Raw genomic sequence first — 16,020 nt, forward strand, 5'->3', positions numbered from 1 at the left:
TTCAAAAGTTATTGCGATTTGAAAATTCAAAAAATAGTGTTTTATCAAACTTTTGAGCTTGAAGAGTTCAAAATTATACAAAAGTTATATGTTTGAGCTCGGAGAGCTCAAAATAATACACAAATTGTATTTATGAGCTCAAAAACGTCATAAGTGCAATTTCAAGCGTTTAGGTAATTGACAGGAAGTTGCAGGGATGGCCTTCAGGGTCAACCGTTTTCCTAATTTTTTTTTCGTATAACCGCCCCGTACACATTATTTATTCTTTTTTAAAGATTAAGATTTGTTAAGATACGAGATCATTAAATAAAGTAGAATTTTATCAATTTTTACAATTTTTTTGTCATCAAAAGATAATGAAAGTATAAATTTCGGTTTTTATTGTGATACTATGCAAAATTAAAAGACAAAAGTGTTCTGCATCTACTTTTTGAAAATCAATCCGTGGAATTACACTGATTCAACCAGTACACATACTCACGCGCATGCGCATACAAATATAAATAATGCTGTGAAGCGGGAAAGAATAGGAGTTACGGTAATTATTACGTGAAGCGTTCCACATTCACGTAACAGGATATTGGTAGGAAAGGATTGAGAAAGGAATGTGGAGAGGATCATCTTAATGTGAGTTTATAGAATATGCGAGAAAAAATTATTAGATAGCTCGGACTGGGATTCGAACCTAGAACCTTCCGAAGACATGTCAGCTACTCTACCATTTGAGCTATCCGGTCTATACTAAATTTCCTTTCGCTTATTTTATATACATTAAGCCACACCGTACATCTTACGGTAAGCATTCCGTTCACTGATTAAATCAGTGAGTGAGGTTTTTACCGGAGAGTCAGTGAAATTTTACGGATTTTTTTTAAGAAAGCATGAAGAGAATATATCAACACTATAATTAACACATTAGTTAATTCAATTTCCGAAAATTCTCCATTTATGCGAAAGGATAATTGATTAATAATTTTCTTATCACGAAATTAATTCAAAATCTGACACACATGTAATTAAATATATTTATTGAGGTTACCGAATTGATATATTCGAATTATTGATATTAAAAATGTCAAAAAATCAATTATTACCAAATTTCAATGATATTTTTATGAAATTAATTAGGATTTTAATAATGTCCCAATAATGAAAATGAAGTACAAAAAAATGATGATACTTACAGCGACATGGAAGTTGAAAGTGGAATTTCAATCTGACTCAAAAGAGCACTTAGGGCGACAGCTATTACTTCATTCTGAAAAAAAAAAAAAAAAAAATTAGGAAATGTTTGAATCCAGACAAAACCTGCTCCACTTCCACTGTTGTTGACGGTAACGTTCTTTGTGTTCACAATCCAAATTGCTTCCGTGCCAGTTTTGTCTGCGAACCATGTTTTACCTTCGATGTTTAGATATTGCTCGCAGATAAAGCAGACGTCGATTTTATCATCAAAGACACGCTGGCGCAGCAGGTTTTGCGCCAAGGCACACCTATTCAGGTTGCCTTGTAGCATGCGTGTCATTTCTGCCCTCTCTTGGCTTCTGCCAGTGCTGTGCGAAATGCCCTGCAAGCTCCAGTGCGTGCATGTGTGTGTGTGTGCGTGTGTGTGTGTGTGTGTGTGTGTGTGCGTGTGTGTGTGTGTGTGTGTGTGTGTGTGTGTGTGTGTGTGTGGATGTATGTAAACCTTTTATAACTTTCGAAAAGCTCGACCGATTTGATCGCGGTTGGTGCCATTCGAAAGGGCTTGACCAAACTTAGATTTTGAATATATTTTGGAACGATTCGGACCAGTAAATTTTGAGAAATCGCAAAAAAACTACAAAAACATCATTGTCAGTCCGGTTAAAATTGGTTGATTCGTTCGTGAGTTATCGTTGACGAAAGATAACTGAAAAAAGTGTTTTTTCGAAATTACTCCGAAATTTTCTGCTCTATCAATTCAAATTTGAAGATTTTTTATGAGGCTTAAAAAACTGCGTCGAATGCCACCAACCGCGTGAAAATCGGTTCATTCATTCAAAAGTTATTACGATTTGAAAATTTCAAAAATAGTGTTTTATCAAACTTTTGAGCTCGTAGAGATCATAAACATACAAAAGCTATTTTTTTGAGCTCGGAGAGCTCAAAATAATACACAAATTGTATTTATGAGCTCGAAGAGCTCAAAAACATCATAAGTGCAATTTCAAGCGTTTAGATATAGAATTGGCGGGAAGTTGCAGGGATGGGTTTCAGGGTCAACCGTTTTCCTAACTTTTTTTTATGTTAAGAGCTAAATAGTTTTTGGAATCGATCGGTTAAGCCATTTGAAAGTTATTCCACAAAAATCACATTAGAAAAAATTTTTTTTTGCAATTTTTTGAGATTTCTCGAAATCTACTAGTCCGAATCGGTCCAAATTATGGTCAAAATCTAAGTTTTGTCAATCCCTTTCGAATGGTGCCAACAGCGATGAAATCGGTCAAGCCCTTCAAAAGTCATGAGAGGTTTACATACGGCCGTACACACACACACACACACACACACACACACACACACACACACACACACACACACACACACACACACACACACACACACACACACACTTACATACATACATACATACAGACGTACGGACATCATCGCAGAAACATTCGGGGAGGCTTTCTAGGACCTCAAAACGTTAACATCCGTTGAAAACTCGATTTCCAAAAAACGGGGTGAAACCAATTACTTCCCGATTCTTTAAAATTTTCAATTTTCTTAGTGGGAAGTTAGAAATATACCGAATAAGGCGTAAGCTTAATTTGTATACTAAATTATACTCGCTGTAGACTAAATAGATTAATATCCACCGATTGGAACAAATCTTTAGATTTTAATGAAAAGTACATTTTTTTTTGGCGCTCGTTATTTGTTGGTTTTATTCACACCAAATTTTTTTATCGACCTTTATTCCAGCTCACTAATGACTCAACGTTTCGCTAAATATGCCATTAAAAATTCCCGTGCAATGACATTGATTTTTCAGTTATATTTCATAACGTTAAGTTTATTTCGTTCCCAGAAAAATCTGATGATTATAAATTGAAAATTCACGGTGAAATAAATGGTTATTGTTATTATTTATATTTTTGTGCTTGGTTGTTAATTTAGAAGAACCTCAATACGATTTTTTAATATTTTTTCAACTTTAAAATTGGTTACGACCAAAAACTAACAATTCATTTGAATCAAAATTCATAAAGTTAATTTGCTTTCATGTCAACATGCATTACACAAAATGAGTTTGTAGCTCGTGAGTTTGTTCAGTAGAAAAAAAAAAAAAAATAAAAAACAAACTATCGGGGAAAACCTACACGGAAAAAAAGTGGCTTTAAAATCTCATCAGGTAATACAAAAATTCTATCACCTGTGAAGTCAACAGAGGTGATGCTAAATTTACGCCACCCTGTGATACAATTTTCGTATCTAATGTATTTTAAATGGGACTAACTCAACGGTAATATTCGTATCCTCAAACCTTGAAATAAATTTTTCAAGACAATATTCTTTTAACATTGAACATACAAAGTCATCGGCCATGTTATATTCACGTTTTTTTTTTATAAAAAATTCTTAATAAATAAAAAAATACATACGACACAAAACATCATTAACAAATATAACCTATGCAATATTCAGGCGCATGCGTATAGAGCACTCATAATTTACTTCACTGTGATGTGGAATCTACATCACGGTGATAAAATATTTGTATCACCTCAAACCAAAACTAACGCCACTCGGACAATCGGATTTTTACATCATTAGTGATGCAATTTTTAAATCATCTTTTTTTTCCGTGTAATTGCTACACGATAAATACAGTTTTACCACCGATATCTTTTATGTACTAAAAAATTCATATTGTAGACTCGAACTAATTTCACCATGCTACAAAAAAAGGCGGCTATTAATAAGTTAGCACAAAAAATGTAATAGTTTTAGTTATAACGAAAAAGTTATAACCCGCATGAAAAAGCTATATATCCTTTATCATATAAAAAAAATTAGGAAAACGGTTGACCCTAAAGGCCATCCCTGCAACTTCCCGCTAATTCCGTTAATACCTGGCCGCTTTTTTGAGCTCTTCGAGCTCAAAAGTACAATCTGTGTGTTGTTTTAAGTTCTCCAAGCTCAAAAAGATACCTTTTCTATGCTTTTGAGCTCTTTGAGCTCAAAAGTCTGATAGAAGTTTCATAGAACACTATTTTTTGAATGTTCATACCGCAATAACTTTTGAATGAATGAACCGATTTTTACGCGGTTGGCGGCATTCTACGCAGTTTTTTAAGCCTCATAACGAATTTCTAAGTTTTAATTGGTCAAACTAAAAATTTCGGAGTAACTCCGAAAAAACACTTTTTTCGGTTTTCTTTTGTTCACGATATCTCTCGAACGAATCAACCGATTTTGACCGGATTGGCGGCGATCGACGTGGTTTTTCAAGGTTGAGAGCTGATTAGTTTTTGAAATCGATCAGTTAAACCGTTTAAAAGTTATCCCAAAAAAACCACTTCAGAAAAAATTTTTTTTCCTACTTTTTTTTAGATTTCTCCAAATTTCTCAAATATTTATATATAAATATTTATAATAATTATTGAAAGAAGTGTAATTAGATCGGCAATTTACGAATGTCCTACGATTACTGTGATTTTAACGGTAATTTTTAAAGAAAATTACTTTACGTGTAGAGTAAGCTGTAAAGTATCCTACTTTTTTAACTATTGACGTTTTTCAAGATATAAGCTCATCTCAACGTTACACTCATCAAGAGCTTTCATTTGAGTACCCACATGCATTTTTATATATTTTTCATATATGCTAGGGTGGCGCAAAAAAACCGACTATTTTTTTTTTTGAGTCTCGAGTGAAAAAATGTTAATTTTTGATGTTTTAAGAGCTCTCTCCAAAGGACAGCTTAAAAAAAAATAAAATGAAAATTTTCTGAGGAAGGCTTTTAAAGATATTTTAATGCAAATGATGAGAAATATACGAAAATTTCAAGCCGACATATCTAAAAATAAAAAAAATCACGTGATTCAGCGCACTGTGGCAACGTTGCGCAGAACAGAACGCGCGAATTTTGAATTTTAATCATTCCTGTGTATATTTATGGGTTATGTTTTTCAACTCAACACTGCACAGCGAGGTAAATATAAATTGCTGTTAAGCGCGGTGTTGCCAGGTCTGAGTTTTGTGAAAAAATACTTGAGTCAAAAGTTGACTATTTATTGTTTTTGTTGATTAAATTATTTAATTATTTTATTTTATTATAATGTAAGGTAACGGTTAAATTATGATAATGAATTTTTGTATTCGAATTTTTAATTTTAATAAAAAAAAAAATTTAGATTCTTTTATAACTTACGGGGTATTGTCCGTGCAATCTTAAGCCGTGAGTGAAAAATTGAGATTGGCACATGCGCTATAGAACTTTCTTCTCAGGAAATGATGCAAAACTTGAATTTGATAAATGATCATTTTCTTTTTTGTAAAAATTGAACGAACGCTATGAAGCTTGCATTTTAAGATTTGCCAAACTTTTTTTTTATTATTATAGATTTCATGTATAACAGTGATAATTGCTGTTTACATTTAAGGACTCTACTTTATATCATTCAATCCTGCCTTTTACTTTTATTTCTTGCAATTTTTTGTAGCTATGGCCGATTTTTAATTAATCTGTACTTGCATTTGCCTGTATTGAGAATGCACTAGTTACTGCTTTTTCAATATAGTGACTTGATTAGGGAAACCACAGAAAACCCGGTCGTAATTACTGTCGGCGCGCCATCTAGCGGCCTCCCAGTCCAAGTATACCTGAGGTACTAGTGAAAAAAATCCTGTTTATGCTAGAGTCTGGATTCAGTACTTTATTCGATCTAGGCGTCGGTTTTATGCCTTAGACTGCTCGGCTATACTGATCGGTAAATATAATAAGTTGATATAATTTTTGTTAAATTAATTACAATAAAATAATATTCATTAAGTTGTCATTGTATAAGCAATGAAAAAAAAAAATAGCTGTTTTATGCTTTTGAGCTCTTCGAGCTCAAAAGTCTTGTCAAAGTTCGATGAAACACAATTTTTATAATTTTCAAACTGCTATAACTTTTGAATGAATGAACCGATTTTTACGCGGTTGGCGGCAATCGACGCATTTTTTGAAGTTCCATGAAAAATTTTCAACTTTAAATCGATCGAGCCATGAATTTCGAAGTTATTACAAAAAAACACTTTTTTCGATTTTTTCCGACAACGATATCTCACGAACGCATCAACCGATTCTAACGTTTTTGGTGGCGATCGATGGGGGTTTTCAAGGTTAAGAGCTGATTAGATTTTGAGACCGATCGGTTCAGTCAATTCGGAGATATTTAAAAAAAATTTAAAAAAAACAACTTTTTTTTTCACTTTTTTTGGATTTTCTCGAAATCTACCGGTCCGAATCGGTTCAAATTTTCAGGAAATCCAAGTTTAGTGAAGCCCTTTCGAATGCCACCAACCGCGATGAAATCGGTGAAGTCGTTCAAAAGTTACAAGAGGTTTACATACACACACACACACACATCCACACACACACACACACACACACACACACACACACACACACACACACACACACACACACACACATACAGACGTACGGACATCATCGTAAAAATAGTCAGGGAAGCTTCCTGTGACCTTCAAACGTCGAGATTTGATGAAAACTCGATTTTTGTAAAACGGGGTGAAAACAATAACTTCCCGATTTTTGAAAATCTGAGATTTTTAGCGGGAAGTTAAAAATTATATTTCACATATATAAAAATATATGTGATTATATAAGGACCCATATGCAAAATTTTGCCGTTTCATATATACAATAATGATATATGTAGTATTATGTATTGATGTTATACTCATAACATATATTTCAATTATATTTTGTAACAGGCCGCTTTCAGCGCCACCTGTTAATAATTTTACTTTAATTTTTTTTTTAATTAATTTAATTGAAATGAACTTAAAGGGAGATTTTTGGTTTATCTTTTTGTCCATTGGTTGGATTCGCCGCGACCGAGTCGCCTTCGCGTGAGAAAATTCGAACGAAGCTCGAAACCACAATTTATTGCGATGTTAAATAATTTAATTTAGTAATTAAGTTAGCTTTAAGTTACATTTAAGTTATTGTATGATTGTAATGGTACAAACGACGTCGGCCACGAACCCGCGAAAAGGAAAACAACGAGGATCATCGACGTGGATAATCTTCAAGATCATCATCGACAGTGAGAGGCTGTGCAGAGAGAACAAGACGACGGACGGCTCGGGACTTGGAGTGAGCAAGCGGACCAGGCGTGAAGTTGGAAAGCTGGCTGTCGAGCGCGCCAATGCTCCAGCCAATACATCATTCGAAACGTCGATATTGGAAAATTGGATAGACGGCGCCATCTCTGGAGTTCAACGCTAACGACGGACCCAGCAGACAGGGGAGAGAGACGAGGAATGCGACATGTGAGGATTTTCTTTTTCTTCCACGTTTTACGATTGTCGTGCACGGACGCATCTTCTGTTATTCTTTGGGAATTTTGGTGTGACAATTCTTGCTGTTCATTAATTACTACCTAAATTTGTTCACGGCGTAGTTTAAAGGTTGGAATATTGTTAGTTTAGGTGTTAGCCAATTGAAATTCGACGATAAATTGACTGTTGTCAATTATTTGAAAATGGTTAAAAATACGACGTGCGTGTGTGAGTCAAGCGACGTGCTCCGACACACCGGAGTATTCTTTGAAGATCTTCGCCGTGGATAAGTCATACGTTGACGGACGACGCTGCGCCGGACTGACCGACACCGGTTTCTTGTTGCACTTCGACGTAGAAGCCGAGGGCGATCGACGTGGTGAGACACCCAGGACATTAGCCGAGGAAGTCTTCGACCAGAGTAAGTGGCCACGTCTCCCTCTGAAATACCTCGTGGGATTTATTGAAATCAAACTTTAATCGAATGCTTAATTGAAGCAAAAAAATTTTTTTTTGTTTAATCAATTGTTGTCGTTGCTTGGTGTGATATATTGCCGAAGAATTTCAAGGCTGCGTTGTGCTGTTAGTAAGGATAATCCGAACAAAAACAGTTTCACTGTAAAAAAGTCGCGCCAAGTCCACGTTCATAAGACTATTAGGAAAAAAAATTTTTTTTTTCTTTACAAAAAGATACAAAATAAAAAAATTAAAAAATCCGAGTAACCGATATGATTGTTTATGATTTTCGGAAATTAAAAAAAATTTTATTGTAAATTTAAAAATTAAAAAAAAAATTTTAGAACGTATTTAGTGTGCGCGGTTAAAAAATATTTTACTTTTAATGAAATTCGTAAAATCTATTTACTAGGACTTTAAAAAAATTGAAATACACAATGACGCACACCAAGTACGTTCTAAAATTTTTTTTTTAATTTTTAAATTTACAATAAAATTTTTTAATTTCCGAAAATCATAAACAATCATATCGGTTACTCGGATTTTTAATTTTTTATTTTGTATCTTTGTAAGGAAAAAAAATTTTTTTTCCTAATAGTCTTATGAACGTGGACTTGGCGCGACTTTTTTACAGTGAAACTGTTTTTGTTCGGATTTTAGTATTTTTTGTAATTATAATGAAAATTTACAATTGATAACAACTTAAATCTCGTGTTGACTGCATTTTTTACTGCAAACTATCCCCTTGAAGCTACAGTTTATGTAGATGTAATTCTAGTGCACCCTGGCGGCCATAGATGCAAGCTATGAATCACTTTTTTTTACTGTAGTTGCGTATCTATAGGAAGGATTGCTACACATTTTTATTTTATCTAGTCTGTGGCGCTGATATTCCCCATCGAAAAAAAGTCAGGATCGAAATTTCTGGGCTTACTATAGTTTGTGCTGATAAAATTTAATAATTTTAAGTGAATTAAGTGGTATAATTGATTATAATTAATTAATATCAGTAAAATAAAGTATAAATTAATTTTATAATATATCATTTTGGAAAAAGGAGAACCATATAATTAAATAAAATTTTGCAACCTCGAAATACCGTTCTGCTTACAGTAAACACAGTCGGTAGTCTGGCGCTCCATTTACAACGGATTTGAACGGAACTTGGCGCCAGATTCTACCGAATCTGAGGATCCCACGAGGTATTTAGGTACCGCCATTTTGTTGTTTACTGCTGTTCGGTTGAAATTACTATTATTATTGTTGGAATTTTTTTTGGCGTTTGTACTCCCGGGGTAATCGATTGAGTTCGATTACCCATTGATTGAGCTTCGGGTGCGTGCGCAAGCCGACTTACCGACACCGAGTACACGGCGGTTGATAATTTGAATTTGAGCTTTGCCGTGCTGAACTTAGTGTGATTTTTAATGAGGTTTTAGTTACTTATTATTAATTAAATTCGGCGATTTAATTATGTAATTGTATTATTAAAAATTAGTTATTATTTAGCCAGTCCCATGGCTAAGCGGTACAACGCTTGTCATACTTGCTTGGGACTGGTGAGGCGTGGGTTCGAATCCCGGTGTGAGCTGAAATTTAATTTTCAGTGAACATCGGTGCTCGTAACTCACGCCAGGCTGTACAGGCTTGGGTTTTTCGATGGTTTCCTCAAGCCCTGTGCTGCCGGTGGGGCACAGGCAAATACGTGCAGTTTCCCCAAAGTCGGTCCATCGCCGCATTACTCTCCAGGCTGAAAAAGTATGTAATACCGCCAAACTTATTCTGCCAAACTTAATCTACCGATCAGCCTGGAGTCCCCCTCCGGTCTCGGCTGGACCCTCATCGAGACAGAAGTCTGAAAAGCGGGGTTAAATAAAAATAAAAATAGTTATTATTTAAATTCGGCGCAATTGATTTTTTTTTTATTTTGAAAATTAATTATTTATTTGAATTCGGCGATTGGATTGATTTTTTGTTGTTAATTTTATTAATTAAATTAATAAAATTGAGCGCGAAGATTTGAATTTCCTTTTGTCATTTTAATTAATGGGTATTAATTAAACTCGGCAAGTTGAAATTTCTTTTTTGATTGTATTGTGTTATAAAATTTAATTAGTTACTCCTAATTAAATTTAGCGATTTAATCATTTTATTTCATCATAATCATTATTAATTATTAATGATATTCGGCGATTGATGCTATTTATTTAAAAATTTAATTATTTCCTATAAATCAAATTTGGCAAGTGATTATTGTTGGTTTAGAAATTTAATTATTTATTATTTAATTAAATTCGGCGATTAATGATTTTTGTTTAAAATTTAATTAGTTACCAATCAAATTCGGCGATTTGAAGATTAGGTTTAATTATTTAATTTATCGTTATTAACTAAATTGAGAGTGAAGAGTGAATTTTTTTTTGTTATTAACATTAATTATTTACTAATTAAATGCGGTGATTTAATCATTTGATTCATTTACTTTATTAATTATTAATTATTATTAATAAAATTGAGCGCAGATTTATTTTTTTTTTGTTTAAAGATTTAATTAATTATTATTAAATAAGTTTATTGCGGCGATTTTGGAAATTTTGTGCTGGATTGTTAAACTTGAGGTTTGCTTGCGAACTGCGAATCGACGACGGTGTCGAATATTATTATTAGGTGTTTCGTTCCTTGTTATTGTTAACCTGAGCCGATTGTTTTAATTTATTGTTAATAAATTAATAATTTATCTTTTTTTTATTAATTGAGAATTAATACGAGCAACCCTGAGTAATTTCCTCGATCCTTCTATAATTAAGTCGTACCCTTAAGGCCCGCCACCCGACGAATAGAGTCCCGGACCGGAATAGCCGGAATCGACGTGATTGGAGCAAAGCTTCTGGCGCCCAACAACAGGTAAGGCAGGTAAGCCAAGTTATTTATTGCGGGTTTCGTCCTCGCTAACGTACGAGGTCGAAATATCCGTTATAATTTTCAGCTATATATGATTAAATATATCGTACATATTATAATCAACACTATATTATAAATAGTATAAGAACAATGTATTTTTCAGTATAATTTAAAATATACTTTAAATTATATGTTCAATATAATTTTAATATTGGCATTGGTACCGAAATTACAATAGAATGCTGAGGCCAAATAATTCTCTGAAAAAAAGTTATAAAAAAAAAGAAAATATTTCGTGATGTGTTACTAAATTACTGAAATTCAGATTAGCTTCGACCGTAAACTCGATTAATCAAGTTGATCTTGAAACTTAAGATATACAACAAACTATTAATTTTTTTTTTTTTATTATTAATCTTTCTGTTTTGACCTATTTTGACATCATAAATATCTGGCATTATGTATGGTATTTTATAATAAAATAATATATATTGCCATATGATTGAAATTTTATAAATGAAAGTATACAGTAATAATCTATCTCAACATATATTTTACGAAAAATATATTTATCTATTATATAGTTTTCTATACAAGTAATTTTTATATAATAATAGTATATTTTATAACATATACTAAGTAATATACGGCACTAATATATTTGAACATATTGAATCAAATATATAGATCTTCATTATATTAACAAAACATTTATTATTTCATATATATGATTTCGCCGCTATATATGATCACATATTCCCCATTTAACTTTCCATATATGTTCAGCCATATATAGTTTTTTCATGCGGGACGTCTCAAAATATAATAATAAAAATAAATTTCCAAAGGGTTCCACTACAAAAACAATGCCGTAAATTTTCGAGATTATCCGTACTCGTAATCAAAAATAGTAATCATCTAAACCATTTAATTGTCTTCACTCTATTATTGATCCCAATTCGTATAACATATCTTTGTCTCTATTGCAGATTATTGCGCTATATCTAACAGTTTATTTTATTTACTAACCTCTCTTGACTCTATTCTCCGGAGAAGGTTTTATAATTCGAAATATACTTTTGAGAGGATAATAAATATCGAAAGCAATATTTATGTCTGTTTTGTTTCAGACGGCACAGATGGATTTTTAAAAGTTTAAAAATACCTACATAATATCTTTGGCCCATTCATTATTTATTTTATTTTATTATATTTATTGTCACTATTATTTATTGTTTATTAGCTGTGTTATGTGTTTAATTGTATGGGTTATTCATCATTGGTATTATATAATTGGTTATATATTAATGGTACTGTTGTTATACTCATACTTCATCATTTATAATGATCATGAGTATTCACCTATGAGGTATATTTATTTTAGTGTTTATTTATATGGATAAAGCAATTAGATTTATGTTTTAGAAATAACTAAATATATTGATTGGATGCCTGTGAAAACAAATTGATTGACATGGACACAGATAATTTTTGATAAGTCCTGATATATCATATAAAATTGGTCATATCAAGCCATCTCAGGAAATATCGGGTTTGCCGTAGCTTGATACACCCTCTGTTATGACTTGATATGCCCGTATCATACCTTATAGGTCAGATTTATAAGATCATATATATTATTTCAATCAAAAGTAAACTAAAAAAAAACATTAACTTCATAAAAAAATTTTTTTTTTAACCAAGAAAATCATTTTGAAGGACTTTATCGACTTGATTTAATTAGAAAATTTATTAAATTGGCAAATTTTTCTTGGTTTACATAAATTTTTAACTTCCCGCTAAGAAAATTGAAAATTTGAAAAAATCGGGAAGTTATTGGTTTTACCCCGTTTTTCGAAAATCGAGTTTTCATCAGATCTCGACGTTTTGAGGTTCTAGGAAGCTTTCCTGACTATTTCCGCGATGGTGTCTGTATGTTTGTATGCATGTAAACCTCTCATAACTTTTAAACGGCATTACCGTAGCTCGAAGAGCTCAAAAGCATAGAAAAGCTAACTTTTTGAGCTCGGAGGGCTCATATAAATTATATTTTTGAGCTTGAAGAGCTCACAAACGTCATAAGTGCAATTTTAAACGCCTAGGTATGGAATGAGCGGGAAGTTGCAGGGGTGGCCTTCAGGTCAACCGTTTTCCTAATTTTTTTTCAGTGCAGTATTTAAAATTTCCGAAAGGGGACGTATGATCGCTAAATCGTTTCATCCCGGATAAATAAGATTATGTGCAATTATATATAATTATTAATAATTCATATATAATTATATATGATTCATATACACTACTCACAAAAATTAAGGGAATAAAAAGAAAATGCAAAGTTTTTTTTAGATTTTTGACGGGCTGTATTTCAGCGGAAAATGATCGTATCGCAAAAGTGAAAAATGTCTTTTAAAGCTCTGAGACTCTAATTTTCAGATTCTCAAATCAAAATTTTTTAGGAACTACGGTTTTAACATGATCCGAAGAAATAAAGCAAAAAAAAAATTTTCGAAATTTTCGATTTTTTTTTTTTTTTTCACTTTACGGGCTCGGAAAAATTTTTTCAGATAAAGTGACTTTATGGACAGATAACCTATTTATTCAGCTTTAATTTCATTTTTTATTTAGCTTGATACAAGCCAGTCCCATGGCTAAGCGGTACAACGCTTGTCATGCTTGCTTGGGACTGGTGAGGCGTGGGTTCGAATCCCGGTGTGAGCTGAAATTTAATTTTCAGTGCACATTGGTGCTCGTAACTCACGCCGGGCTGTACAGGCTTGGGTTTTTCGATGGTTTCCCCAAACTTTGTGCTACCGGTGGGGCACAGGCAAATGCGTGCAGTTTCCCCAAAGTCGGTCCATCGCCGCATTACTCTCCAGGCTGAAAAAAAAAGTATGTAATATCGCCAAACTTATTCTGCCAAACTCAATGTACCGATCAGCCTGGAGTCCCCCTCCGGGCTCGGCCGGACCCCCATCGAGACATAAGTCTGAAAAGCGGGGTTAAATAAAGAAAAAAACAAAAATTTAGCTTGATTTAACCACCATTAGTTACGGAGATATCCAAGATTAAACGAAAAAGGACGTTTATGTCTTTAACCATCAATATCTCAGCAACCAATAATCGCACAGCAAAAAAAAGGACAGTTTTGGAAACTGGAAGAAATTCCCAATATAATCCCATAAAAAAATTTTATAAAAAAAAATCTTATCGATTTACGATACCCCGTTAAAAAAAGTTGAAAAAAGTGACTTTTTCCCTTATTTTGGTTAATCGACTGTATCTTAACAAATATTGACGGGGAAGCTAGACATTGCAGGAATTTTCACACCTCAATGTACCCCTAAAAACCCTGTAAATTTTCAGATCGATTTATTGAGTAGTTTTTCCGCCCCGATAATTCAAAATTTTGAAAAAATTAAAGGAATAAGATTTTATCCATTATCGTGCTGCAATCTTCAGAAAAATGAAAAATTGATTTTGTTTTCGTTTGCTCTTAATTTTCCTCGGCTTATCAGTAAATTTAAATAAAAAAAAAAGGACAAACGAAAAAGTTGAATAAAACAGGCTATCTGTTTCATAAGACGCTTTATTTGAAAAAATTTTTCCGAGCCCGTAAAGCGAAAAAAAAAAAAAATCAAAAATTTCGAAAATTTTTTTTTCGCTCTATTTTTTCGGATCATGTTAAAACTGTACTTCCTAAAAAATTTTGACCTGATAATCTAAAAACTAGAGTTTCCGAGCTTTTGAATGAATTTTTCATTTTTGCGATACGATCATTTTCCGCTGAAATACAGCCCGTCAAAAATCTAAAAAAAATTTGCATTTTTTTTTTTATTCCGATGAGGATATTTTTTGTTCAATCACAATTAAATTAAATGTAAAATCTTTATAATTAAAATACTTTTATTTTTGAACTTTTTTCAGATTTTGATACAGTTTTAATAAGAGCATATCCAATTTCATTATTTATCGGTAAAAGTGTGCAATGTCTGTGTACCCTTTACCGTTTTTGATAAAGAATATCGTACGTCTAACACATTTTTTTTGTCTTAATAATCATCATTCGTTATGAAAGTAAAATCAACGCCTGTAAAATTCTTGATTACCCAGGAATGAAAATTTTGTGGTGTCAGTATATGCACTGATAGAAGGATTTGTTAATAGTTAAAAATATTTATTAATATCTAACAAATCATTTATTAGAGACCACTTTTTAGTCTTTAACAAATATTTCTTAGTATTTAAGAAGATTTTTTAATATTTCATAAATGAATATAAGATTTATTAAATACAAACAAATCATTTTCAATACTAAGAAATAGTTGTTTAATATTAAAAAATGGTTTTTAATAAATGATTTGTTAAATATTAACAAATATTTTTAACTATAAACAAATCTTTCTATCAGTGTGTTTTTTATTTTCCATTTGTAATGAAGCTCTAGCAGCATGTCGTTTTACTGAACCTGCAAGCCCGTCGCTTTGCCATGGGCAGTCACAAAAAAATGCCACTCAGCGATGATTCTAAAGTCAGCATAATGATAACAAAAATTAGTAAATGTTTTTTTATTTTTAAATTACTGAGGTGCTCCATCTGAGAAGTAATAAATCCTTTCAATAACAGCAAATTTTTCTCTTAAAAAAGAAATCAATTGTTCTTGAAATAAATAAATCGAAACTGAGTCATGTTTAAGGCAATCTGAGATACCAACTAAGCCTAAATGCTTAATAGTATCATTTTCGTTTTAGTAAACCACCATTGGAAATATAGTAGCTTGGTCATTATTCCAATGATAGCTTTGGGCAGCTTCCTGAACAACAAATGCAATTTTCTGCCAAGTTAAAAACTACCGCTAATTCGCCACTCTTCAAATTTAATTTCGCATTAGGGAAAAACCGACTTCGTAATTTTATTGAATTGACATATACAGGGTGATCCAAAATTACTTTTACAGCGAAGATATTCGAATAGAGGAAACGATTCTGAGCAGAAAACTTCTTAGTCGTTACTGAAAATTTTGAGTAGTTTTTGAGTTATTCAAAATTTTCGTTGACCAATCAGATACGAGATTTAACATTTAAAAAAAAATACAAAAGAATAAATTATAAATTTGGCTGCGTTGCG

General features: G+C 32.4%; 1 protein-coding gene across 3 annotated transcripts in view; it reads right to left on the bottom strand.

The window, feature by feature from the left end:
- The window catches only part of LOC123271496 (head-specific guanylate cyclase), a 296,342-nt gene that overhangs the window by 226,579 nt on the left and 53,743 nt on the right, over nt 1–16,020 (bottom strand). For all 3 annotated transcript variants that reach the window (XM_044737842.1, XM_044737840.1, XM_044737841.1), the window contains one exon: nt 1,185–1,258. In XM_044737842.1, the coding sequence (XP_044593777.1) occupies nt 1,185–1,258 (74 nt within the window). The remainder of the gene's footprint in view (nt 1–1,184; nt 1,259–16,020) is intronic.

This window comes from Cotesia glomerata, linkage group LG9 (genome assembly GCF_020080835.1).
Source record: "Cotesia glomerata isolate CgM1 linkage group LG9, MPM_Cglom_v2.3, whole genome shotgun sequence".
Classification (NCBI taxonomy): Eukaryota; Metazoa; Arthropoda; class Insecta; order Hymenoptera; family Braconidae; genus Cotesia; species Cotesia glomerata.